This window comes from Rana temporaria, chromosome 8, assembly GCF_905171775.1.
Source record: "Rana temporaria chromosome 8, aRanTem1.1, whole genome shotgun sequence".
Lineage (NCBI taxonomy): Eukaryota > Metazoa > Chordata > Amphibia > Anura > Ranidae > Rana > Rana temporaria.
In genome coordinates this window covers 118,365,147-118,390,203 of record NC_053496.1, presented here as the reverse complement: position 1 = coordinate 118,390,203, position 25,057 = coordinate 118,365,147, and the positions used below count along the sequence as shown (strand labels likewise).

The 25,057-nt window shown below is 44.1% G+C and overlaps 1 protein-coding gene across 1 annotated transcript in view; it reads left to right on the top strand.

Annotated features, from left to right (window-relative positions):
* The first annotated feature begins 296 nt into the window (after window positions 1-296).
* The window catches only part of GLUD1 (glutamate dehydrogenase 1), a 33,974-nt gene continuing 9,213 nt past the window's right edge, over window positions 297-25,057 (top strand). Inside the window, exons 1-11 of the mRNA XM_040320587.1 lie at window positions 297-771; window positions 11,548-11,628; window positions 13,889-13,944; window positions 17,358-17,421; window positions 18,138-18,232; window positions 18,354-18,533; window positions 19,969-20,106; window positions 22,412-22,549; window positions 22,647-22,727; window positions 24,107-24,230; window positions 24,311-24,402. Coding sequence (XP_040176521.1) covers window positions 384-771; window positions 11,548-11,628; window positions 13,889-13,944; window positions 17,358-17,421; window positions 18,138-18,232; window positions 18,354-18,533; window positions 19,969-20,106; window positions 22,412-22,549; window positions 22,647-22,727; window positions 24,107-24,230; window positions 24,311-24,402 — 1,437 coding nt within the window. The 5' untranslated portion in view covers window positions 297-383. The remainder of the gene's footprint in view (window positions 772-11,547; window positions 11,629-13,888; window positions 13,945-17,357; window positions 17,422-18,137; window positions 18,233-18,353; window positions 18,534-19,968; window positions 20,107-22,411; window positions 22,550-22,646; window positions 22,728-24,106; window positions 24,231-24,310; window positions 24,403-25,057) is intronic.

The following is a 25,057-nucleotide window of genomic DNA, read 5'->3' as shown; positions in this document are numbered from 1 at the left end:
CTTGTTGGGTGTAATGGAGGAAGACATCACTGAGGAGAGTGATTTGTAGCAGAGAACACCACTCTAATGATATAATAACCAGTAGAAATGATTATATGAGAAGCTACAAATGACTGGTAATTGCTACATTTGAACAGTACACATCTCCAATGTACTACACTGCACACAGCACCGGGCACAGCGCAGGGTGTGGAGACCAATGTTCAGTGCGCGCTCACAACCTCCCCTCCCGTGCCCGCGCACAAGGGTTTCCACAGGCCCCCGTCCTGCGCACGCGCTCCCCGCCCCTCCGGCCCCGTATATAGTTGACTGCTCGGCCCGTCCTCGTCTATCCTCCGCTTGTTCTCAGTGTCCCGGCTCCTCTCACAGCCCCGGTTCCCGCCATGTATCGTTATCTCGGGGAGCTCGTGTCCCGGGGAGGGGGAACCCTGGCCTGCGCTGTAGACTCCACTCTACCGGCCGCCACCACTCCCTTCCTCCGCCGCTACAGCCAGGCCGTGGACCCGGAGGATGACCCCAACTTCTTCAAGATGGTGGAGGGATTCTTCGACCGGGGCGCCGGCATCGTGGAGGACAAGCTGGTAGAGGACCTGAAGACCCGGGAGACGGAGGAGCAGAAGAGGAAGAGGGTGAAGGGGATCCTCCGGATCATCAAGCCGTGCAACCATGTCCTCAGTGTCAGCTTTCCCATCAAGAGGGACAACGGAGACTGGGAGGTGGTGGAGGGATACCGGGCCCAGCACAGCCAGCACCGCACACCCTGCAAGGGAGGTCAGTATAGGGGAGGGACTCTGACAGGTCCGGACAATGCTGTCCCCTTGGAAGGACAACCGCACTGACAGGTCAGGACTATGATGTCCCATTTGCAGGACAAGCTCACTGACAGGTCAGGACAATGCTGTCCCCTTGGCAGGACAAGCTCACTGACGGGTCAGGACAATGATGTCCCCTTGGCAGGACAAGCTCACTGACGGGTCAGGACAATGATGTCCCCTTGGCAGGACAAGCTCACTGACGGGTCAGGACAATGATGTCCCCTTGGCAGGACAAGCTCACTGACGGGTCAGGACAATGATGTCCCCTTTGCAGGACAAGCGCACTGACGGGTCAGGACTATGATGTCCCCTTTGCAGGACAAGCTCACTGACGGGTCAGGACAATGATGTCCCCTTTGCAGGACAAGCGCACTGACGGGTCAGGACTATGATGTCCCCTTGGCAGGACAGCCGCACTGACAGGTCAGGACAATGATGTCCCCTTTGCAGGACAAGCTCACTGACGGGTCAGGACAATGATGTCCCCTTTGCAGGACAAGCTCACTGACGGGTCAGGACAATGATGTCCCCTTGGCAGGACAAGCTCACTGACAGGTCAGGACAATGATGTCCCCTTGGCAGGACAAGCGCACTGACAGGTCAGGACAATGATGTCCCCTTGGCAGGACAAGCTCACTGACAGGTCAGGACAATGATGTCCCCTTGGCAGGACAAGCGCCCTGACAGGTCAGGACAATGATGTCCCCTTGGCAGGACAAGCGCCCTGACAGGTCAGGACAATGATGTCCCCTTGGCAGGACAAGCTCACTGACAGGTCAGGACAATGATGTCCCCTTGGCAGGACAAGCGCCCTGACAGGTCAGGACTATACTGTCCCCTTGGCAGGACAGCCGCACTGACAGGTCAGGACAATGATGTCCCCTTGGCAGGACAGCCGCACTGACAGGTCAGGACAATGATGTCTCCTTGGCAGGACAGCCGCACTGACAGGTCAGGACAATGATGTCCCCTTTGCAGGACAAGCTCACTGACAGGTCAGGACAATGATGTCTCCTTGGCAGGACAGCCGCACTGACAGGTCAGGACAATGATGTCCCCTTTGCAGGACAAGCTCACTTACGGGTCAGGACAATGATGTCCCCTTGGCAGGACAAGCGCACTGACAGGTCAGGACAATGATGTCCCCTTGGCAGGACAAGCTCACTGACAGGTCAGGACAATGCTGTCCCCTTGGCAGGACAGCCGCAATGACAGGTCAGGACAATGATGTCCCCTTTGCAGGACAAGCTCACTGACGGGTCAGGACAATGCTGTCCCCTTGGCAGGACAGCCGCACTGACAGGTCAGGACAATGCTGTCCCCTTGGCAGGACAGCCGCACTGACAGGTCAGGACAATGCTGTCCCCTTGGCAGGACAGCCGCACTGACAGGTCAGGACAATGCTTCCTCGAACCACAATGATCGGGGGTAATGCTTTCTCCCCCCCCCCCCCGGCAGGACAACCACACTGATCAGGGGTAATGGGGGCCCCCCCCCCCCCCTGGCAGGATAACCACACTGATCAGGGGTAAAGCTGCCCCCCTTGGCAGGACTTATCAGGGCAGTGCTGTCATTGTACAGATTTGGGCCTACCAGGGACATGTGCTACTATCCTCACAGCAGTGTCTATGGTGACCTATGACTGTCCCTGGAGGACTGATATGGGTGACATGCAGCTGCTGAAGTTCTCTTCATAGCAGCTATCGCACTGCCTGTTGGCAGCACAATTACACCCACCAAGATAAGTGCAATCTGGGGTTACTACACGGCTTGAAAAATTTGCTTTGAATCTAAGAGCCAGCCAAAAAAAGTTGGGAGACAGGTTTAACTAGCAAATCTTACGGGTGGAACATGTGACCTGTTCCCGAAAGTGAACTTCTCCTTTAACCTTTTTCACAGCCAGAGTTGTTTTTTGGCACTTGCATACGTTATATATATTCTGAAAGCAGACATCCTGGAGAAAAAAATAGTGGTAGTTCCAATTTTTTTATGCCACACGATATTACTGCAATGTAAAAACAAAACCTATTAAAAGTAAAATTTTAGAGGGCACAAAAAATGCAATAAATTCCCCAATTTCTTGGTAAGATATGAAAGTCTGGGTTGCACATGTTAATCATGTCGGTATACTATATCTTCTAGAAGTCATTAGTTTAGCGTTCCGAAGGAGGTCTAAATGCTAGAATTATTGCACTCGTTGTGATGTGTATTGCAAATGACGTTTTCAGGCGTGTGCGCCTTGCGTTTGTACGTGCGTATATGTGGGGGGCCTTTATTTTGGGGTGATTTTATGTGCTTGGGTGTAAACTTTTATTTTTTTGCAATAAAAAAAAAAAAAAACATCATAGGGTACCTGTCACCAAAAACCTCATCACATAGGGGACAATGTGGTGAGGTTTTTGGTGACGTTCTCTTTAATGAGACATCCAGGTTGTACAAGGCCCTGCATGTCTCCTATGTGCTCCATTGAATGCAATGCACCTCACACTGCATTACTTTCTTACCCGGCCTTGATGGCTGGGGAAACTGTCAATGGGGACTCGGGAGTGATGTCATACATTATTTTCGGGTCAACAGCTAGAAGGGGAGGAGAGCGGATGTGTTCTCTAGACCAGATGAACTAGCCAAGATGTTATCTGGGGTCACTAGGTGAAATGGGGGGTGGGGGGAGCACACAAATATACCAAGATATGTCACCTGGGCTCTCTAGTCTAGGTGACGGTGAGAAAGGCACATGTAGTACCAGCTGAAAACCATCATCCCTAAGTTAGTTGACATATGAGGGGTGTGAGAATTCACTAGTTGACATATTGGGGGGGGGGGGGGGGGCATGTACCAGCCAAAAGTTGTCATCTGGATTCTTTATATAAAGTGACATCAGGGGCAGCACAGGTATTGGCCAGGATGTGACATCTGGAGGGGGAAGCACTCGTACCAGCCAAGATGTGTCTTCTAGGGTAGGTGACATTGGGAGATGGTAATGTACATGGGGGAAGCGCATGTACCAGCCAAAACATTAGCTGGGTTCTCTAGGATATGTGACATCAGAGGGAAGCATGGGTATTGTCTGAGATTTGTGACATTGGGGTGGAGCGCATGTACTGGCCAAAACAGGTCATCTGGGTTCACTGTTCTAGGTGACATTTGGGGGCAAGCAAATGTACCAGAGTAGTATCATCTGGGTTTTTGTTTGGGGGGGGTGAGATGAGTCCATGGCCTGTCTGCCCATCCTCCTACATTCTTGTAGAGTCTCTGATTCCAAATCTTTTGCTCTTCAGAATATGACACGCTGTCATGTCTTATGTGAAAGTGACCTCCTTCCTGATCCTTTTTATTTTAGAGTGACTTGAGGTGTGGTGTCCTAAGGCAGGCTTCATCTTTCATCTCATTGGTTTTTCTAGGTGCAGCTTGTCATTCTACCCCCATGATGTCCCATTGGGGATTCGTGTGTGTCTTTGTGTGTGTGTGTTTTTTCTGGCCTAGTGTAGGACTAAAGCTTTGCAGTAGCAGCTATGGTTGCTTCCATTAACCCAGCAGTATTGATTGCACTCTTTTTTTTTTGTTTTTATTGGTAATTTCCTTGGGTATAGTATATAATTGGGGGGGGGGGGGGTTCTGTTCTAGGCTGTATTTATGTTTTGGCTTTTATTGCAATGTATGTTAGCACAGTTGGCAGCTCAATGCGACAAGCAGATGTGAGGCACCCGTGCATTGTAGTGCACCGGCTTAAATCCCACTGCAGTGTCAGGCAGCGAGGCATGCCACCCAACATTGCAGTGAACATTTTGTACACTTCAAATAAAGCTTGTACAAAAACCTAAGGACTTGGAAGTAGGGTTGCCACCTCATCCCTTTAAAAAGGAACACATCTGAATTACACAGATTCTGAGGCTAATTTAATGCAGATAAGGCACCAAGTGAGTTTAATTACCACCTTAATCAGCCACAGAACCTGTGTAATTCAGATGTGTTCCTTTTTAAAGGGATGTGGTGGCAACCCTACTTGGAAGTGAATCATGCGCCACACTGCCCCCTAGCTAGCGACGTAGAGCTGAGTTGCTCCAGCTGCTCTGATTTGACTGAAGGCATGTGTGAATTCACCCTTGAGCTTGCCATACACTAGTAGATTTTTGAGAAGTTTTTGCATGAACATCCTCATCGGTACATTTGACGACCAAAGAAATATTTGAAAGTACAGTACTTGCAAATGTGTTTTTGGCATGACTGAACATTTTAGAAAGCTGTACATTCGTAGAAAAAGATTTCCATTCTGGTCCTTTTTTATTTTTGCCTCTGCCGTCATAAGCAACTGTTAAGACCCCACTGATGGTTAGAAAATTGGTTGAATGCTCTTAAACAATTTTTGGAACAAAAATTGTCTGCCCAGCTTTAGTTGCAACTGGGGCAGGTAGTGAGGAAAATTTCATTGGCTTGGAGCATGGATAGTTAGACAATTAAAAACCTGTCAGATTCTAAATCTGGTCATAGCTGGGAGTGATTTCTTTCCTGCAACCACAGTTTGGGAGAAGACAGTGATTGCCACTAGTGGCTATAACCGCCAGTAGCAATAATCCCATGTAAAATCTGGCAGGCTGGTTCTACACAAGTTGATCGCTGAACAGTCTGGCCAGCTTAAAGTGTGTTATCTATCTCCTCCTCTGCAGTTGGTTTTGCACAGAGTGCTCCTGGCTCCTCTTGAGTGCCCTGTTGGAGAGCCGCCCCCGTGTCCTGCTGCATCAATTGACAGATGGCAGGACTTGCTTCATTGGATTTGATTGACAGCAGCGGGAGCCAATGGCTGCGTGGCTATCAATCTATCCAATGAGGACCAGAGACACCCGCTGGAGCTGGTGTGCTTGTCCGTGTTGCTGGAAAGACCAGGTTCAGGTAATTAAAAAGGGGGGAGGGGGTGCTCTGGGGGGCTGCTGCATCTTCATGCATGAAGGTGAAACCATGAGGGTTTACAACCCCTTTAACTCTTCCATGTTTTCACAACTGGACTGAAGTTCTGATTTAATAAAACTGTCACCTTATTACCCTCGGCACCCTTTCCTTTTGACTGAGTAGTCAGCCCCTAGCCCATTGGTACCACCAGCTTGTCAAAGGTGCCACAATCAGTCTGCCATCATTGTGTTGAGGATAATGGGGAGGCGGGGGCAATGTGAATGTCCACATTTGTGTACTGTGGACACCCTGGGCTCAGTGGTGTCTTGGATGCACCATGAATAACTGCAAGAGGCTTGGATCAAAAAGCATTGTCTGGCACCTCCTTTATAGCTACAAAGGTTCAAGGTGTCTGCAGACATCAGATAATGTTTAATTATGTGTCAGGCAAGTGCTCCCTGCCCTCTAGACCTTGCCCAGCTGAGCCTGCTCAGGAAAGGAATTGATTGACAAAGTAGATTTATCCTCCCAATTGCTTTTGTTCCCTGCAAGATATATTTTAAGCTGGCCATACATGGACTGAACAAATTTTGATCAGTGTATGGGCAGGGAGGTTATGGGCCATATACACGGGCTGAATATCTGCTGCATCAGCCAACATTTGGCCTATCCGCATGGTAGCCTGTCTGACAGAAGCTTGCATGACCGAAAAAGTTCTGTGTGTCCGTCCCCCCTTTAGGGCATAGTACAGCATTTTTTTTCCTGCCGAGTTATTAACCTCGCAACACAACGGCTCCTCCTAGCATGGTAGTACAAGGTCCACTTTTTTATAGTGATATATATATATATTTTTTTTCTTTAATACAAACCCAAGAACATAAATTTGTGATGATTGTATATGTGGAGAAGAAACGTTCAGCAGGAACCGGATGGCTTTTGGCATGTGACATTTTAGGTTGGCTGTAGAGATTAGATGTCACGTAATCTGACAGCTGTTGCCCTGTCAAAATTTTTCCCTGTAAATTGCCTCCTAGGAAAGCATAGCAAGGTCAGTTTACATAGCCCGCTCATTAACAGGGTAGTTATAGCCATGGCATGAGGGCGATTGGCTTGCCTTGTTCTGTTCCTTTCAAGCTTGCTTGCACTACTTGTTATCCACACCACTACCCACATCTTCCACCTGCAGAACAATGTTCTGGGCTGCCTCTGGATGTCTCATAGACCATGATGGGAAGACTTGCACACTTGCCTACAGCAGGAAAACTCCAAAGCTGTTTATAGCAACGTTATGGGGAGGATGAGAAGAATGCGCTGTCCATTCATTGTGACACTGTGAGCTTTAACACAATTCTCGGTTACAGGTTGAAAGGCAGCTGGGGACTCCCTAGGTCTGGTTGGCCCAGTTAGCTGCTCTTTACAAGACTCTGCTATTTTACCCTATTATGCAAAAGGTGGTAAGGCTTTACAATTAAGATTTATTTACTAACCAGATTCTTGTGTGTAAGTCCCTGTTTGTTGGAGCTTACAATACAATTATTCTCATGTATTAGGGCTGGAGTAAAAAAAAAGGCCACCTCCTTTGGGCAAGTGACCCTGGGTTAGCTGTATGTTAAGACATTACCATGTGGTGTGGTCCCTGCAAAGTCAGTGATGGATGCATATTAGTGGTGTCACTTTGTACAGCGTTTAAACCTGACCCGCTATCACATGAGTGGTCTCCTGTCCTTACCAGTGTTCCCAGTCTTTGGTAATTTTATAAACGTCCTCGTCCTAGTGAAGTGCCCTGCATTTATCAGTGATCCTGTGGGCTTGTCTTCTCCGATAGAACTGGTTTTATTTTCTAGCCACCACTGTAAGCTTCAGATGAAATGGGATTGTGGGGATTCAAAGTATTATATCCGTAAACGCTGTTAATCAGATTTTCCTGCTGGTGATACGTTTACGCAATACACAGGAATCACATTCTTCTGTAGCCATTTGTGTGTGTGGTTTTTCTTTTTTTTTTTTTTTATTGGGTTTGGGCAACACTTTGTGTCTTTACATATTTATTATGCTATCTGTTCCATACATTATGCTTCTTATGAAAGTGTGATGGATAGTTGATGGACAGATGGGTAGTTTCTTGAAGGATGTTTACAGCTGATGAATGCAAAATGCTGAAGATGTTATGTGTACCATTCCAGACTGTGTGGTTAACGGGTTTGGCATGACTGTTTTTCTTTAACCAATACAGCTTTTATACTTGAATTTAAAGTGTGTGTGTGTGTGTGTGTGTGTGTGTGTTCTAACAATATCGTCTTTCTTTGTAAAAGGTTGTAGTACCCAGGCAGTTAACATCTATACTGCAGCAGAGTTTTTCCCTTTATAAACTGTGGTTTCCTCTGAGTTTAGGGAGTGGCAGGACTTCATTCTGCAAGCTATTTGGTTTTCATCCAATGGAAACTTTTAGTGCTGAAAAAATGAACAAGTAATGAGTCACGCAGCACTGGCGAGGCTTTTTTTGGTGTTTTTGTGTTTGCTGTGAAGTTGTTATGGATTTCACTTCAAAAGAATGATTATTTTCAGTCTGCTCTGTGCAGGGCTGTGGAGTCGGAGTCGAGGAGTCGGAGTCGGGGGAAATTTTGGGTACCTGGAGTCGGCAAACAATGCACCGACTCCGACTCCTAAATTTAGATTGGAATTAAAAAAAAAATTCCAACAGGAGTTTTATAAAGCACTAAAAGAAGTTGAAAAGTATGATCGCTCATCAAAACTTACTGTTGAAGAAGCCATCCTTGTTTATCCAGAGATCGTTAGTGATGTGGCCAGAATAGTTACTGCAATGCCACCCACCCAAGTCAGTGTCGAAAGATTATTTTCAGCCCTAAAAATAATAAAGTCTGACTTAAGAGCCTCTATGAAAGAGGATCTGGCAGAGGCAATTCTCTTCCTTAGAACTCTACATTGAATTGATTTGCATTTGCTAAGCCTAGAACTACATTTCAAGATTAATATAAACCATTTCTAGGTTTTACACATTTTGTTTTTGGTTCATTATAGATGAGCTTTGTTTTTGTTCTAAAACAACCAAATAATGTGGTTTGTATTTTTGAACTGGTAAAGATCCTGTTCCTGATGTTTATGCCTGTTGCTACTATCCAGCCACTTGAAAAAATTAATAAAACGTTGTTTTCATTGTGTTTGTCTTTTGCTTAAACTGTGCAATACAGTAGACTGTTGGCTTCCCAGCCAGTAGTCATGTGGTAGGCAGGGCCATCTTTTCAATTGGGCACGCTGGGCAGTTGCCCGGGGGCCCCGCTTGCCTGGGGGGCCCCACCGGCTGCCCAGCAACCCCAGTAAAAAATTATGGAGAGTGACGGGTTAGAACTGCCCATGCCCAGTTCGCGGAAATCACAGAGCAGATCCGGTCCTCCACGAGTGCGGGGGGTTGCTGATGTAAGGGGGGAGTGAATGCAAAAATGTAAGGGGGCACTGATATAAAGGTTCCCCCTCCTATATTAGTGACCCCCCTTACCTTAGTGTATTTACTCTACGGAAGGTGGTCTCTGGTCACCAGAGTGCCCCCCACATCAGAGTCTGCAGGATTCCCCCTTACAATGCAAGGGGGAACTCAGTCTGCGGACCCTGATGTAAGTGGGAAAGAGAAAGCAGTGGTCTCTGGTCACCATAGCCCCCCTCCACATCAGAGTTCCCCCCTTAGATCATGATCTGCAGCGTTCCCCTTTACATACGAGTTCCCTTTCACTGTAAGGGGGAATCCTGCAGACTCTGATGTAAGAGGAAACTCTGTGATGGCTGGGTTATAGTAACCTGACCTTCATGTCAATGAAGACTTTTTTTTTTTTTTTTTTTTACTTTTGTTTAACTTAAACACATTTCTAATAGCACTAGCTATATGTTTATAGTTTAAATACTGACATTTGCATTGTTGGGCACTGAAAACTGTAATTTTAGGTACCTTTTTTGCAGTGGCAGTAAAAAATGTGGTTCTGCCAGTAAATGTTATGATTTTTGTCAGTAATTCTCGTGCGTAATTGTGTAGACAGGGCCCCATTGCACTGTATTGCCCGGGGGCCTATAATGCTCTTAAGATGACACTGGTGGTAGGTTGCGTTTCTTTCCCTCAAGGAATGTATAAAATACATTTGCATATTAATACAGAGGAGTCGGAGTCGGAAGTACATAAAACTGAGGAGTCGGAACATTTATCTACCGACTCCACAGCCCTGGCTCTGTGTGCTGAGGCTGTATATGTGGGACCCCCCAACTTTGCACACACTGACCTGTATATGTGGGACCCCCCAACTTTGCACACACTGACCTATTGACTGCATTCGTCTCAACACTGAGCTTCCAGTTTTGAGCACATATCCTTTTTATAATGGCTGTGTATCTTTCTGCACAATCAATGTGCATTCACAACTTGCATTTTAAAGGGCCCCTGTTTGGGAGATTCACCCTCACTGTCTGCCTTGACCACAGCCAAAGATGGGATTTTCCCTGGAGTTGAAGAAAACTTGCAGTTTGGAAATGGTAAAGCATAATAGAAAGCCTAAGAGCCGGTTCACACAGGCGCGACTTGTCAGGTGACTTAGCCGCCTGACAAGTCGCACTCCATTCTGTACAATGTCTCCGTTCTAATAGGAGTGATTCAAGTCGCTCCTAATTAAAAAAAGGTTCCTGTACACTACTTTGAGACGCCTTTAGGGAGACTTGCATTGACTTCAATACAGAAGTAATTTTGCACGTTGCCTCTGAAGTCGTGGGCAGATCGCCTTGCCAAGTCGCTCGGCAAGTCTAGCTGCCCCAGTGTGAACCAGCTTTAACTTTTTATGAACCGTTTGTTTGGGCCAAGCTAAACAAAACAAACCATAGAGTCGGTTCACACCAGGGCGACACGACTTCCAGCGCGACTTTCAGAGGCGACTCCGACACATCTTGAACATGAACCACAGGGCGATCTGGGGCCATTTACAACACAACTTGAAGTCGTTTCCAGTGGCCAATAAAACAACAATCAGCTCTAGGGGAGGGAGGGAGAGGTTTGCCTGAGAAATGTATGTTCTCTTCCTGGAAAGTCGCTTCAGTAAAGACAGTGATCTGACTTCTGAGGCGACTTCCATTGAAATCAATGGGTACAAATTGCCTACAAGTCGGATTGAAGTAGTACAGGAACCTTTTCTGAAGTCGGATCGCCTTGAGTCGTGTGTATTAACACCGCTCCCATTCACTTCCATTGTTTTTCTCTACAGCGCAACTTGGGCCGACTTGAGGCGACATGAAGTCGGATCGCAAGTCGCCCCAGTGTGAACCGGCTCTTACTGCACCTACTTTGTAAACTCCACCTTGGCTACATGCAGTACTGCAATCTGGCAGTGCGACACAATTCCCATCATGCTTGCGGAACAAATAGCCAGGCTGAGCACTGCACAGGCGTTTTATAGAATACAAAGCTTCCTCTAGCTGAGGTGGAGATCTAATGTCGTCTACCTCTTTGCCTCAGCCAATCGGAGAAAGCTGTATGTTCATTCATAGAATGCAAAGCTTCTTGTGAATGGCTGTGCAGCGCTCAGTCTGACATTTTTTTTTTTTCCAAAATTGGACAAGAAGTCTTTGTCCGTTTACTGAAACGCATCGATGTACGGTTTATACAGAGCGCCCAGCAAGCACACCTATTGGTGCAGTAAATGGTTAAAGGTACATTTTAAAAATGGTGTTGGACTTTAAAGTCATTCAGGGGGTTATTTTGTTTCTAAATTTACTGTGCCAGTTATCGTGTGAAAGGAAGTTTACTGCATAAAATTGCTGCTGTTATAATTTCCCTTTTTTTGTATCCTTCTCTTGTTAGGTATTCGTTACAGCACAGATGTCAGTGTTGATGAAGTAAAAGCCTTGGCATCTTTAATGACCTACAAATGTGCCGTTGTAGGTAAGTCTGCTCATGTTTTATTTTCAATAATCCAATATCTATTGATTTTAAAGGCAGGTTCTGATGCTGAACCTGCCCCCCACCAGCTCTAAGTGCAAGAACTGAGCGATTTACCTGACTGCTGATCGCTCAGTTCTTGGTCAGCTCTGCACAGAAAGCGGTGACTGTCAGACACCACTGTCTTCTCTGCCCCTTGCTCACAGAGGGGGTGGGCACAGCTGGCTTCGGCTCTCAGCCAAGAGCTAGGCGCTGGAGCCAGCTGTTAATAAGAGCTCTGGGCCAAGAACAGCTCTGATGTCAGCCGGTAGTGAACTTTTAACGCATACCTGCGGTCAAAGTATTGTCCATGCTGTGTGTGTGTGGGTTTAATAAAAAAAAAATTCTGAAGATTTTGGGTATGGCTATTTTGTACTTTGTTACATTGGTCCAAACTGAACCAGTGTTTGCATATATGTGCCATACCTGTGGAAGCTGGAAATCACTGTATTGGTCACCACTACTACACTGATCTCTACTAGCTTCCATGTCTAATGCAGAGACTGCCCTGCTGCATTTTCAATGCTGGGCACAGGTGGCATTCAGGGAATGCTTTGCATTCCTTGATTTGGACAAGGTAGAGAGGCAGACTGATGGTGTCACGATCTCCACCTCATCCAATTTACACCCCACATCTCACTATTCTGGTGGCACTTCCCCTTTTTACTTTCAGTTTATATCAATGGCAGCAGACAGAAGCTGAGGCCCAGACAAGAAGGCGGGAAGTTGTTTATGAATTCCATGTGTGAAGTAGAATACAAAACAGATTAAAGGTTGAAGTGGCAGTAACCTATTTGTAATTGCATAGGTGCTGTTTTGGTATAGCTCTGCTCTAAGCCAAGAGGCTAATGCTGAATCAAATATATATAGTGGTTAATTTGCACATGTGTATTAATCTGTTTTTCACATTTTTAAACACTGCAATATAACTCGGTGGGGGATTTTTACTAAAGGCAAATCCACTTTGCACTGAAAGTGCACTTAGAAGTGCAGTCGCTACCTATAGCCATAGGTAGCTCTGAGGGGGACATGCAAGGTACCAGCATTTTAGCTTGCACATGATTGGATAATAAAATCGGCAGAGCTTCCCCTGATTTCAGATTTACAGCGACTGCACTTTCAGTGTAATTTCAAGTGCACTTGTAGTGCAAAGTGGATTTGTCTTTTGTAAATAACCCCCCAATGTGTGCCTATTAGAAATGGTAACATTTCCCTAGCCTTGCAAAGCTGTCTGAGAGAAGCAGTGACTAATCTAAATATACTGCTTTCCATAAACTTGGCTGGTCTATCCTTTACTTCTACCTCTGGCTCCTGTACTTGCTGGCTGTTTTTGGTGAGCATAACCTCCCTTGTGCCTCGTACACTTGATCGCCCGTAGGGGTTTATTTTTTCTCTTGTGTGCTAATTTCGTATTGAAAATGAAGAGGTTTTGATTCTTGTACGATGGAATACGTTACACTTTGGAAATTATGTAACGTATTCTTTAGTTTCCAAGCATGCATGGTCTTAATTGCACAACTTATTTCATCTAAATGGCATACTAATTGCACAAGAATGTGTTTGTTCTGTCCTCATATGAGGCCCTTTGGATAATTTAGCATGAACTGTCATGACCAGCTCTTGAACGTTGTGTACCAGCGATCAGATTATCAGACGATCGCTCCTGAAAGTGGTATTTTTCAGATACATTAGTCCTACATATTGGTGTCAGGCTTACTTTGATACTCTGAGGAAATGTTTTTATATTTTTTTACTGTAAGAGCACCGTTACACCTTGCTAGTCTTTTGCAGTGTTGCCCTATAGTATTGTGCTGCCAGTGACCCCCCCCCGAGTCCATTGGTACCTAATGATACTTGGGTTTTGGGGTGTCATCCTAAATTATTGATAAATCGTGCTTGGTAGTATTGCAGGGTCAGATGCATGCTATAGTATTACCGCAGTACCTAGGATTGCTTAATGAAGTCGGAGACATGGCAAAATGTTACTTCCTTTTAGGTTGGTTTCACACCCTATGAGTAGAATTTGTCAGTTGCTGAAGGAAGTGAATAAAAATGTAATGTGTTAATACTACTTGTAAACCCGAACTGTACAATTACATTATAGAATAACATTGCTGACTGCCTTTTGGGGGGGGGGGGGGACTTATTGAATATTTTGAATCCCTCCCCATCTTCATTGCTTACACTTCTTCTTTTTTTTTTTTTTTTTTTTTTTTTTTCTTAGATGTGCCTTTTGGTGGTGCCAAAGCTGGAGTGAAGATCAATACTAAGAATTATTCAGTAAGTATTCTCTGAATTTGGGAGGCTGGTGAGGTGCAGTGCAAGGCCAATGTCAGACATGTAAGCTTGACAACACCAGTGACAGGATCACTAAGACACTACATATCTTTGCATAGGGAGATCCTCGCTTGCTGACTGGACCAGTGAGATAACATTGGCTTGCGATTCTGCGCTGGTGAGGGTGGTTTTATTAGGAAAATCCTTGCCTCTATGATTCTCCCTGTAGCAATATGTCTCTAGCAAGAGAATCTCCCATCTGATATGGTCCTCAGGGGGGTCATTCATATGTGACCAGGGGGCACGAAAAGCAGGCAATTGAGCTTGCCTAAAAAAAAAAAAAATCTAACTATGCAGTCCTGTCTACATCAGATGCTAAAAGTAGTGCGCCTGTCCAGTCTTGCGACCAACGGCTTTTATTTTCAATATAAAAAAATTACCCAATCTTAAATTTTTACACAGCCGACTAGAACCAAAACATTGTATTATCCTCTATTGTAAAAAAAAAACAAACCTTATATATCCAATAAATGTTGGCCAAAACTCATTCTGCTACATGTCTTTGGAGACGGGATACTCCAGCTGTGCCACGCCAGGTTGCCAATTCTAGTCGCAAATGCGACCTGGCACCCAGGATTTGTCGAACCCTGCCCTATAGGCCTGCAGATCACTCAATGTGTATATCTTAAAGAAAAATCTAGCGCTGCATCGAACAATTTTAATAATCGATTAGTTGGCTGATTTATTTGTGTGTGTGTGTGTGTGTGTGTGTGTGTGTGTGTGTGTGTGTTCTTTACCTTTTCCAAATACACAGCAGCTGAAAAAAGTGTGAATGTGTCCCATAGGAAAACAATGTTAACCTGTAGTGCGTTTCTGCAAAAAACACATAGGCGTGAACCAGGCCCAAGACGTTTAGTAGCAGCAACGTTCTTTGTTAAATATAACGAACAATACTGGTAAAAGTGTATTTTAAATATAATTGTAATGCCTTATTACCTCCAGTCTGTCAGCCTCCACCTTCTCTGAGTTCAGATGCTGATCTTTCCTGCACACAGTCTTAAGGTTTTTTTTTTTTTTTTTTTCTCTCCATCAAACATGTGTAAATGTAAACTTTTTAAATGATGGCTGGTGTGTACCGACTCCTATTTTAACATGAGTTTGAATGTGATATACTTGCCTGCTCTGTGTAAGGGTTTTGCACAGAGCAGCCCTGATTCACTTCTTTGGGGGTCCTCCACTAACATTTCTGGCTCTTCCTGCCTTTAGGGTGGCCCAATGCAAGCTGCAAAGTATAGTATAGAGCGCCCCTATAGCAAGGTAAAAAAACCTTCTGCCTTTAGAACTACTCACTTCCTGCCCATGACTACATGTCCCATGAGGCATTGCTCCTCACATATTCACAAGTTTGCTGGCACTTACTGACATGTGTGGGCAGTGTACTGAGCTGTATGTGTTGCACTGTATTTCCTGAAACAAAGCATGCATTCTGTATGCCGGCCAATTAATCAATTATTAAAATGGTTCACAACTATTTTCATAATCTATTAGTAGTTTCTGTCCTAGAAAAATCCACATGGTGTGATTCTGTATAACATTTATTGCAAAGCCCCCAACCCCTACACGTTGCACTTACAAGCAGTTAAAACAATATCAGCATTAAATGTAATCACCACTCTGCTGGAGAGGAGCACATCCGTCTCTGTTTAATAATCGCGCTATTTCCCCAGGTTGTCTCTCTATCTGTGACACACATGTTACTTCCAGCTGCTGTAAGGCCACGTACTGAAGCGTTTTGTCGTTTCCCGACTTGGCCTGAGGCGTGACTTGATGGCACGGTGTTCCTTCTATGTCAGCCCTTCTCTCATCATATTAACCCATTGCATGCTCACCCGCTCAATCTCCACTGGTGCACATCAGCAGTAAAAGCGACACTTGAGGGGTATAGCCTAATGCTGAGACAATCGGGTTTCATATGTGACTTTAATACTATATACCGTATAGGTCAATTACATTGAGCTTACTTGTAGCTTCCTGAAGAATGGTGTTCAGCGGTACACCTGCTGCTATGCTTTGGGGTCGCAGCAAAGGTTAAACCGCATGTTGCATGCAGTGGGTGGTACTTCCGTTGCATGCAACCTATTTGCTTGCATGGGCCTGTGCCTCATATAGGGTATTTAGAGTTCAAAATAAGCAGTAAAGGGGTAGCATGTCTCCTTCCCACCACCTGTCCAAATTTCTATAAAAGTCAATCCACCGCTGATTGTATGAAAGGGCACTAAGGGTCAAAGATGCATGCATGATTTTACACACTTGAGTCCCAGCACCATATCACAACAACGGGTGCTTCTTAAAGTGGTTGTAAACCCTCTTGCTAAAAAAAAAAAGCCAGCAAGACAAAGGCATAATGAGCTAGTATCAAAGAGTAGACTTTAATTGGATGTAAACCCACTCTCATCCTTTATAGATAACCACTATGGCAGTAGTTTATAAGGATATACATGCATCCTGCATGTATCCTCACCCATCAAATGTCTCCCCTCTATCTGTTATGAGAACAGAAAAACTGCAGATTCTGTGGGTGGGTCTGTCTGGAGTTGTGATGTCAGACTCCCCGCCCACCTCTACACTCCCCTTGTCAACATGCATTTTTTTTCCTGTATATTTCTTGCACTGAACTTCTGCTATGATCACTAACATCCAGTCAAAACCCAGAAAAGTCACCACATGACTTCAGCATGCCCATCGTGCTGAGGTGTGGAGCAGCCAGTCCTGGGAGAGCCCCGGGAAGAAAGGAGGGGATCTGAAGTACACAGAATTGCATATCTCATGCTCAAGCCTGTCACTCACAGCAAGGCAGGGAAAACTGACTTTCTTCTGTCAGTGTTTTTTTTTTTTTATCTCACTGAAAAAAGTTAAGCGGACTGCTCAGAGCTGGATATAACTCTTCATGGCAAGACTGGGCACAGATTACATGAAATCCTATACTGTACAAGGTGCTTTGTGTGTTTTTTTTTTTTTTTTTTTTTTTTTTTTTTTTTTGGGGTTTAAAGCTCCACTCCTGCAAATTTTAATGTTAATCTGCTTAATGGAGCATTCTGACTTTAGGGGCTCTTGGGGTGGTGTTGGACAAAGCAGTCCCTGCCTAGAGGTGGCTGATAGGCGATGGTTCTGAGTAGAAATATCCCTTTTTATAATCTGATGGATGAACCCTCATACAGAGTGTGTTCTGTGCCACAACACTGACTCTAACCAGTATGAACTGACAACCGTTTTTACATTTTCACACAAGGTACCATCTTATGGGTACTAATATTCTATATATACTACGTGGTTTTGTAGGCTCATTGTCACAACCCATGCAAGTTTTGGATGTACAATATTCATAATACATTTTTATTATGTTCTTCCTCTCTTAGGATGCAGAACTTGAAAAGATAACCAGAAGGTTCACAATAGAGCTAGCAAAGAAGGGATTTATTGGTAAGCTACTCTTCTGTATATTATTGGCTACCACAAACTAGGCTTGTGTGAATGTGTGTAAAATCTGTTCACTTGATCCTGCAGCTCTGACACTCCCTTGCTGCCCTACAAAAAGTGATCCACGATGGATTTCTTTTCAGATTGTGGCAGAGTGCAAGCCAACGTTTTTATTGCTTCAACCTCCCCAGCTGCCCATGTGAAAGAGCGCTAAGAGCCGGTTCACACACAGGCGGCATGACTTTGGGGGGTGACTCGGCAAGGCAATCTCAAATCGACTTGAGAGGCAAAATGACTTCTGTATTGAAGTCAAGGCAAGTCGCCCCCAAAGTCGTACAGGAACATTTTTCTAAGTCGGAGAGACTTGCGTCGCTCCTATTAGAACAGTTTCATTGATTGGTTGGACCGTGACTTGTCAGGAAGCTGAGTAGCCTGACAGGTCTCCCCTGTGTGAACTGGCTGTAAGGGAGAGCTCAACAGCAACTGTGAATTTTGAGTCGTGACCCCACCCATAGGCTCCCATTACTCCTCCGTTGTCTGTTTCTTCCCCCCCCCCTCTCCCCTGCAGCAGCCACTCTGATACAGGTGAACCAGAGATGCAGGTTTACATGTCTGCACCAGATTGGGGGGGGGGGGGGTATTTACCAGCTTGCTTATGATTCCAGGGAAATCCACTATGGATAAGTTCACCTAGCTGTATTTTTACCTCTATTCCACAGGACCCGGTATTGATGTTCCTGCCCCAGATATGAGCACAGGAGAGAGAGAGATGTCTTGGATTGCAGACACGTATGCCAACACAATTGGACACACTGTAAGTTGGGCTCATTGTGGTGTTTGATCTTTGTTTTTTTACTCAAATATGAATTTTTTATTTGGAGAATAGGATTACTGGAACATTGATCCAGTAATTGTTTGATTTATTTTTATTCTAGGACATAAATGCACATGCATGCGTCACAGGGAAACCCATCAGCCAAGGTGGCATCCATGGACGTGTTTCTGCAACTGGTCGAGGTGTATTTCACGGCATTGAGAACTTCATCAATGAAGCTTCATACATGAGCCAGCTGGGAATGACTCCAGGGTTCGGTGATAAAACATTTGCTATTCAGGTAATTTTATTTTCTAGTGAAGAATATATTTTAAGTTTTTGGCACGTCAGTTGAGGATTGATTGTGTGTGTGTGTGTGTGTGTGTGTGTGTTCTTATTTGTTTGGGCCACTCCATGCTGTTTTTACCATACTGCAAAAAACCCTTGGCTTTTAGAAAGTTGATGTCCATCATATTGGAACAAGGCATTTTCCTAGTATTTGCTTGCATTGTTTCAGATATGAACAGTAGAGATGTGCTTTTAACCCCTTAACGCACGACTATTTACGTCCGCAAAATGGCACGGACAGGCAGATGGGCGTGTATATATACGTCCCTGCCTTCTAGCGGGTGGGGGGTCCGATCGGGACCCCCTCTGCTGCGTGCGGATTCCCTCGGGGAGCGATCCGGGACGACGGCGCTATTCGTTTATAGCCGCTCCGTCGCGATCGCTCCCCGGAGCTGAAGAACGGGGAGAGCCGTATGTAAACACGGCTTCCCCGTGCTTCACTGTGGCGGCGTATCGATCGAGTGATCCCTTTTTATAAGGGAGACTCGATCGATGACGTCAGTCCTACAGTTGTAAACGCACACTAAGTGAACACTAACGCCTACAGCGCCACCTGTGGTTAACTCCCAAACTGCAACTGTCATTTTCACAATAAATAATGCAATTTAAATGCATTTTTGCTGTGAAAATGACAATGGTCCCAAAAATGTGTCAAAATTGTCCGAAGTGTCCGCCATAATGTCGCAGTCACGAAAAAAATCGCTGATCGCTTGATTTTGCGCAAACCAATCGATAAACGCTTATTGCGTTTTTTGCTTTTTTTTTATACCAAAAATAGGTAGAAGAATACGTATCGGCCTAAACTGAGAATTTTAGTTTTTTTTTTTTTTTTTATGTTTTTGGGGGATATTTTATTATAGCAAAAAATAAAAAATATTGCTTTTTTTTTCAAAATTGTTGCTCTATTTTTGTTTATAGCGCAAAAAATAAAAACCGCAGAGGTGATCAAATACCACCAAAAGACTCTATTTGTAGGGAAAAAGACGCCAATTTTGTTTGGGAGCCACGTCGCACGACCACGCAATTGTCTGTTAAAGCGACGCAGTGCCGAATCGCGAAACCTGGCCTGGGCATTTAGCTGCCTAAAGGTCCGGGGCTTAAGTGGTTAATATAGGAATAGGGTTATAGTGGGTTTTGTTTATGTGCAATACATTTTATTCTTGGTGTAATACTCCTTTTTTTTATAGGTCGACCGATATGGGTTTTTCTCTGGCTGATGCCAATATTTAAAAATTGGTGTGTGTGTGTGTGTGTGTATATGTATGTGTGTGTAATATATATATATATATATATATATATATATATATATATATATTGCCTGCTCCTGTCACTCTAGCACACACTTGATGTCCCCTTTTTTTTTTTTTTTTTTTTTTTCCCAATTCCAGGGTTTCGGTAATGTAGGTCTACATTCTATGCGTTACCTTCATCGTTTTGGTGCAAAATGTGTTGGAATTGGTGAAATAGATGGGACAATCTGGAATCCTGAAGGCATTGATCCAAAAGAACTTGAAGATTACAAGTTGGTGAGTAGTAATTTTCATATGAGTACACTTGCATTCCTATGATTTAACATTTTTAAACGCAGGAGATTCATCTGGGAAGTATGAATCACTTTGTAGTGCGTTTTTAGATGCTCCCGAAAGCAGGTTTAGTGTCTAATTGGATCCTAGATGCACAGCATTCTAATTTCTCTAACCCCATCTAAAATGAACAATTAAATACAGGTAAACAGTATGACCTTAAAGAGGAAGTAAACCCTCGGGGGGGGGGGGGGGAGACAAAGGCACAATGAGCTAGTATGCATAGCGTACTAGCTCATTATGAATTGCTTACCTGAGATCTAAGTCCCAGCAGCAGTCCTTGTTCGCCTCCTCCGACGCTGCCATGAGTGACTTCCGGGTATCGTGGCTGCAGCATGCGCACGGGTGCCACCACTAACTGCATGAAATGGCACGCTCAGTGCGCCTTCGTCCGATGTCTGTCTGAAAATATCTTATAAACCTTTTAGGTTTGGGAGATATTTATTGCACCTGCAGGTAAGCCTTAATTTAGGCTTACCTGTAGATTAAAGTGGTTGTAATGGGTTTACAACCAGTTTAAAGTGGTTCTAAAGTCAGAAGGTTATTTTATTTTATCTTCATGCATTAAGATCAAAAGCCTTCTGTGTACAGCCAGCCCCCTTAATACTTACCTGAGCCCATCTCAATCCAGCAACGTTGCACGAGTCTCTCAGCTGCTTGGGACTCTCCCTTCTGATTGGCTGAGATGGCAGCGGGATGCCATTGGCTCCTGCTGCGGTCAGTAAGCCAATGAGGCAAGAGGGGCAGAGCCAAACCGCTGCTCCGTGTCTGCATGGACACCCAGCAGTGGCTCAGCTCAGGTGCCCCCATACCCCCATAGCAAGCTGCTTCCTGTGTGGGCAGGAGCAAATGCTCGTCCTCGGCTGCTGACATCACGGGTGCGCTGGACAAGTGTCCATGTTTTAAAAGTCAGCAGCTTCTGTATTTGTAGCTGCTAACTTTAAAAAAATAAAATAAAATTTACTGTTGCAGGAAGGAAACCCCTAAGTTGTACATCTTTAGTTGTGGTTACCTTTTGCTAATTTTATTTCTCCCTAAAATGAGGTGACCAGTTGCAAGTTGCTGTAAAAATTTAATCGGGGGGGGGGGGGGGGAATTGCTGAGGGGCAGTAGCTGGAACATGTTATACCCTAAATATGGATGCAACTTGTTCTAAAAGGTGACCTTTTGGCTTTTAAATGATCAACTCTTAATTACTGGGAAGGCCAGATGTGGCCCATCTTGCAGTCTAAGGGTTTCTTGGGTCCACGGAGCGGGTACCTGCTCACATTTTTCCTTTTTTATCTTCGTTGCTCCTGAGTATTCGCAACCTGGACTTTCCATTATGCTGATATCAACCACAGCTTCTGTGGTCAGTCTGGCCCACTTGGTCATTGTCATGTTTTCCCTTTGTCCACAAAATGTGATACACAGCCTCACTAGTTGGTATGGAGATAAGTCTGGGGTCAACTGTGGAAGATGTGGTTGCTATTTGCTTGATAGAGTTTTTGGGATATGCGGGTGTTCTGAAGAGAAGGTAAATGATCCATCGAAAGGTGCCTTTTCTGTGGACATAAGTACAATTGCTTGAAAAAGCAATACAGTAAATTTCATGAATCATAATTGGGGTTGCACCAATACCATACTTTTGGTTGAGTACTGGCTGATTCTGAGTACCAATGCCGTTGCAGTGTGATTTGAGCCCATACAAAATTAATGGGCTTAAATCGTACTGCCAAACGTATGCAATTCCTGTCCAAATCTCATGCGGTTTCCACCACTGCTCCTGGCTGAAGTAACTCTGACGGAGTTCATAAAGGAATGGTGGTAGAAACTGAATGCCATTCAGACAGGAATCGCACCGCATTCCTGTTCATATCGCATGCATTTTTCTTTGCAGTGCAATTTGAGCCTATTCATCTTGTATGGGCTCAAATAACACTAGAGTTATGGTAGCATTTGCATGAGTGGATATTTCTATCGGCACAAACCTAATCGTAATGGCTGTTTTGTATTGCCATTGAAAATGGTGTTAGTTTAATAAATCTTTAAATGGTGTTTAAGCTGTGCAGTTCACCACAAGGTGGCACTAGTTTCAAACATTTTCTGTTGGTACTGTGTCTACATATTTGACAAAGTAAGAACTGGGAACCAATACTACAGATAAAACTTTTGGAGCATGCATATTGGTATAGGTTTATTTTATAAAAATATATATATTTTGCAATTTTTATTTCTTAACAATTTTGGCTTTTAATTCTTTTAACAGCAACATGGAACAATAGTTGGATTCCCAAAAGCCCAGGCTTATGATGGAAGCATCTTGGAGGCTGACTGTGATATTCTAATTCCAGCAGCCAGTGAGAAACAGCTAACAAAATCTAATGCACATAAAATCAAGGCAAAGGTATAATGCATATCTTGTTTAACAAATGAGAACACTGACTTTTATTTATTTATTTTTTCTTGTATTGCTTCACCATTGTATTTAAAATATTTGATAGATTATTGCTGAAGGAGCCAACGGTCCCACAACCCCAGAAGCTGACAAAATCTTCCTTGAGAGAAATATAATGGTCATTCCAGTAAGTGGTGCTTTTAATTTCACTTCTAAATGCTCACGCTATCACTGTGCAGAAATTGGCTATATCAAATTTTAGGGAAACCTGTCATGTGTGAACACCAGGTTACCATTTACTAACTTCTACTTCCAAAAATGCTAATTGTTTCATGCTTCGCAACTGACAAATACGGACTAGAAGAATTTTTAATTTTTTTGTAAATTAAAGACAATCTGCTTTTCCTGGTCTGGCAACTTGTCTCGGGTTAGTGACTTTTAGCTCTGAATCTAACGGCTTAGAAAAGTGGTCTCTAAACTGGGGGCATAATTCCTGTTCCTTACATGAATAACTGGGCACTTTCTCCCATTGAAACAAACAATAGGGCACTATTCCTCCCTCCACCTAATTCCAAAAATGTAGAGGCAGAATCTCGTACGTTTGCGCCGGGCGCAGCGTATCTATGATAAGCCGCCGTAACCTATCTTATTTTTTATTTTTTTTCGAATCCTGAAATTCGTGCCGTAAGTTGTGGCGTAGTGTATCTCTGGCGGCGTAAGGGGGCGGAATTCAAATGGATGTAATGGGGGCGTGTTTTATGTAAATACGTCGCGAACCGACGTAAACGTGTGTTTATTTTTTTTAACTGCGCATGCGCAGTCCGTGGGGGTATCCCGGTGACGTCATTCTACGCAAATCCCTATTCGCAAATGACTTGCGCAAACGACGTTAAAAATTCAAAATTGTACGCGGGAACAGCCATACTTAACATTGAGTATGCCTCAGAACAGCAGCTTTAACTATACGCCGGAAAAAGCCGAACACAAACGACGTAAAAAAATGCACCGGGCCGACGTACGTTCGTGGATCGGCGTAACTAGCTAATTTGCATACTCGACGCGGATTTCCACGAACGCTACCTATCGGCCGCCGAAGAATTGCAGCTTGGATCCGACGGCGTACTAAGACGTACGCCTGTCGGATCTAGCCGAGATGCCGTTGTATCTTGTTTTGTGGATACAAAACAAAGATACGACGCGCAAAATTTGAAATTACGCGGCGTATCAAGAGATACGCCTGCGTAATTTCTTTGTGGATCTGCCCCGTACTGTCTACTTCCACTGTATTGGTTAAAAAAAAGTTCAATACAGGGCACTTTCCTCCCAGGCCAATTTTCAGCACCACCACATTTTGAATGACAAATTGTGACACTGTACCCAAAGCAAGATTTTTTTTTTTTTTTTTTTCTCCCACAAATGGCTTTCTTTCAGTGGTATTTGATCACCAGTTTTTTTGCAGTACAAATAAAAAAACGAAAAATTTGAAAAATAAAGTTTTTCTTATTTTTTTGGGCTAAAAGACCTTTTTAAATTGTCCTGAACACATATCTTTTTTTTGTTTTACAGGACCTGTATTTGAATGCTGGTGGTGTAACAGTTTCTTATTTTGAGTGGCTGAAGAATCTCAATCATGTGAGCTATGGTCGCTTAACCTTCAAATATGAGCGGGACTCAAACTATCATTTACTCAGTAAGTATAAATTCCCAAAAACCAATAATTTTGTTCTTTTCATCAGACTGTTCTACTAAGTTCTTATTTTCTCGTTTTAGTGTCTGTCCAGGAGAGCTTGGAGAGGAAGTTTGGGAAACATGGTGGAGCTATTCCAGTGGTGCCAACAGCAGAGTTCCAGGCTAGGATATCTGTATGTGATTCTTTGATAACATTTGCCACAACTTTAGGCCATATGTTATTACTTGTGCACATGTTTACACAAATGGGAGAAATTTTTTTTTTTATGCTTTTCTTTTTTACTTTTGGTGTGTGTGTGTGTGTGTGTGTGTGTGGTCCACACTTGAAGTGGAACTTTTAGTCAGGAATTTAAGTCCTGCTAGATCACTTCAGACCTGCCTTTCAGGTATAGCTATATAAAACATTACAAAGTGTCTATACTGTTATATGCTGCTTTGCACATGCTCAGCTGCTTTAAAAAAATAACTGTCGAATTTGTAGATGCCGATGGCTTAAAGATTTACTGCTGCTCTGGGCTTCAGCAAAATGGCAACCTGCAGCAAGAAGAAACAATGCTGGAGGCAATTTGCAGCACACACATTTTGATAGTGTATTTATGTGGAATGTATGTTCCATACTAAAAGAACATAATTCTTGATATATAAAAAAAAGTTGTAAAGTGCCATATTAACTGTATGTATGGACAGATATTAGGAAAGGGAGCAAGTCTTGGCAGTGCCCAGGTTTTGAGTCCTAAAAACCAGACGTTGCCCAAGTGGTGCTTGCAGGCTGCTGCAGCAATGAGTTGGGTTTTTAACCATTGGAGTTCCAGGCTGTTTTATATACAG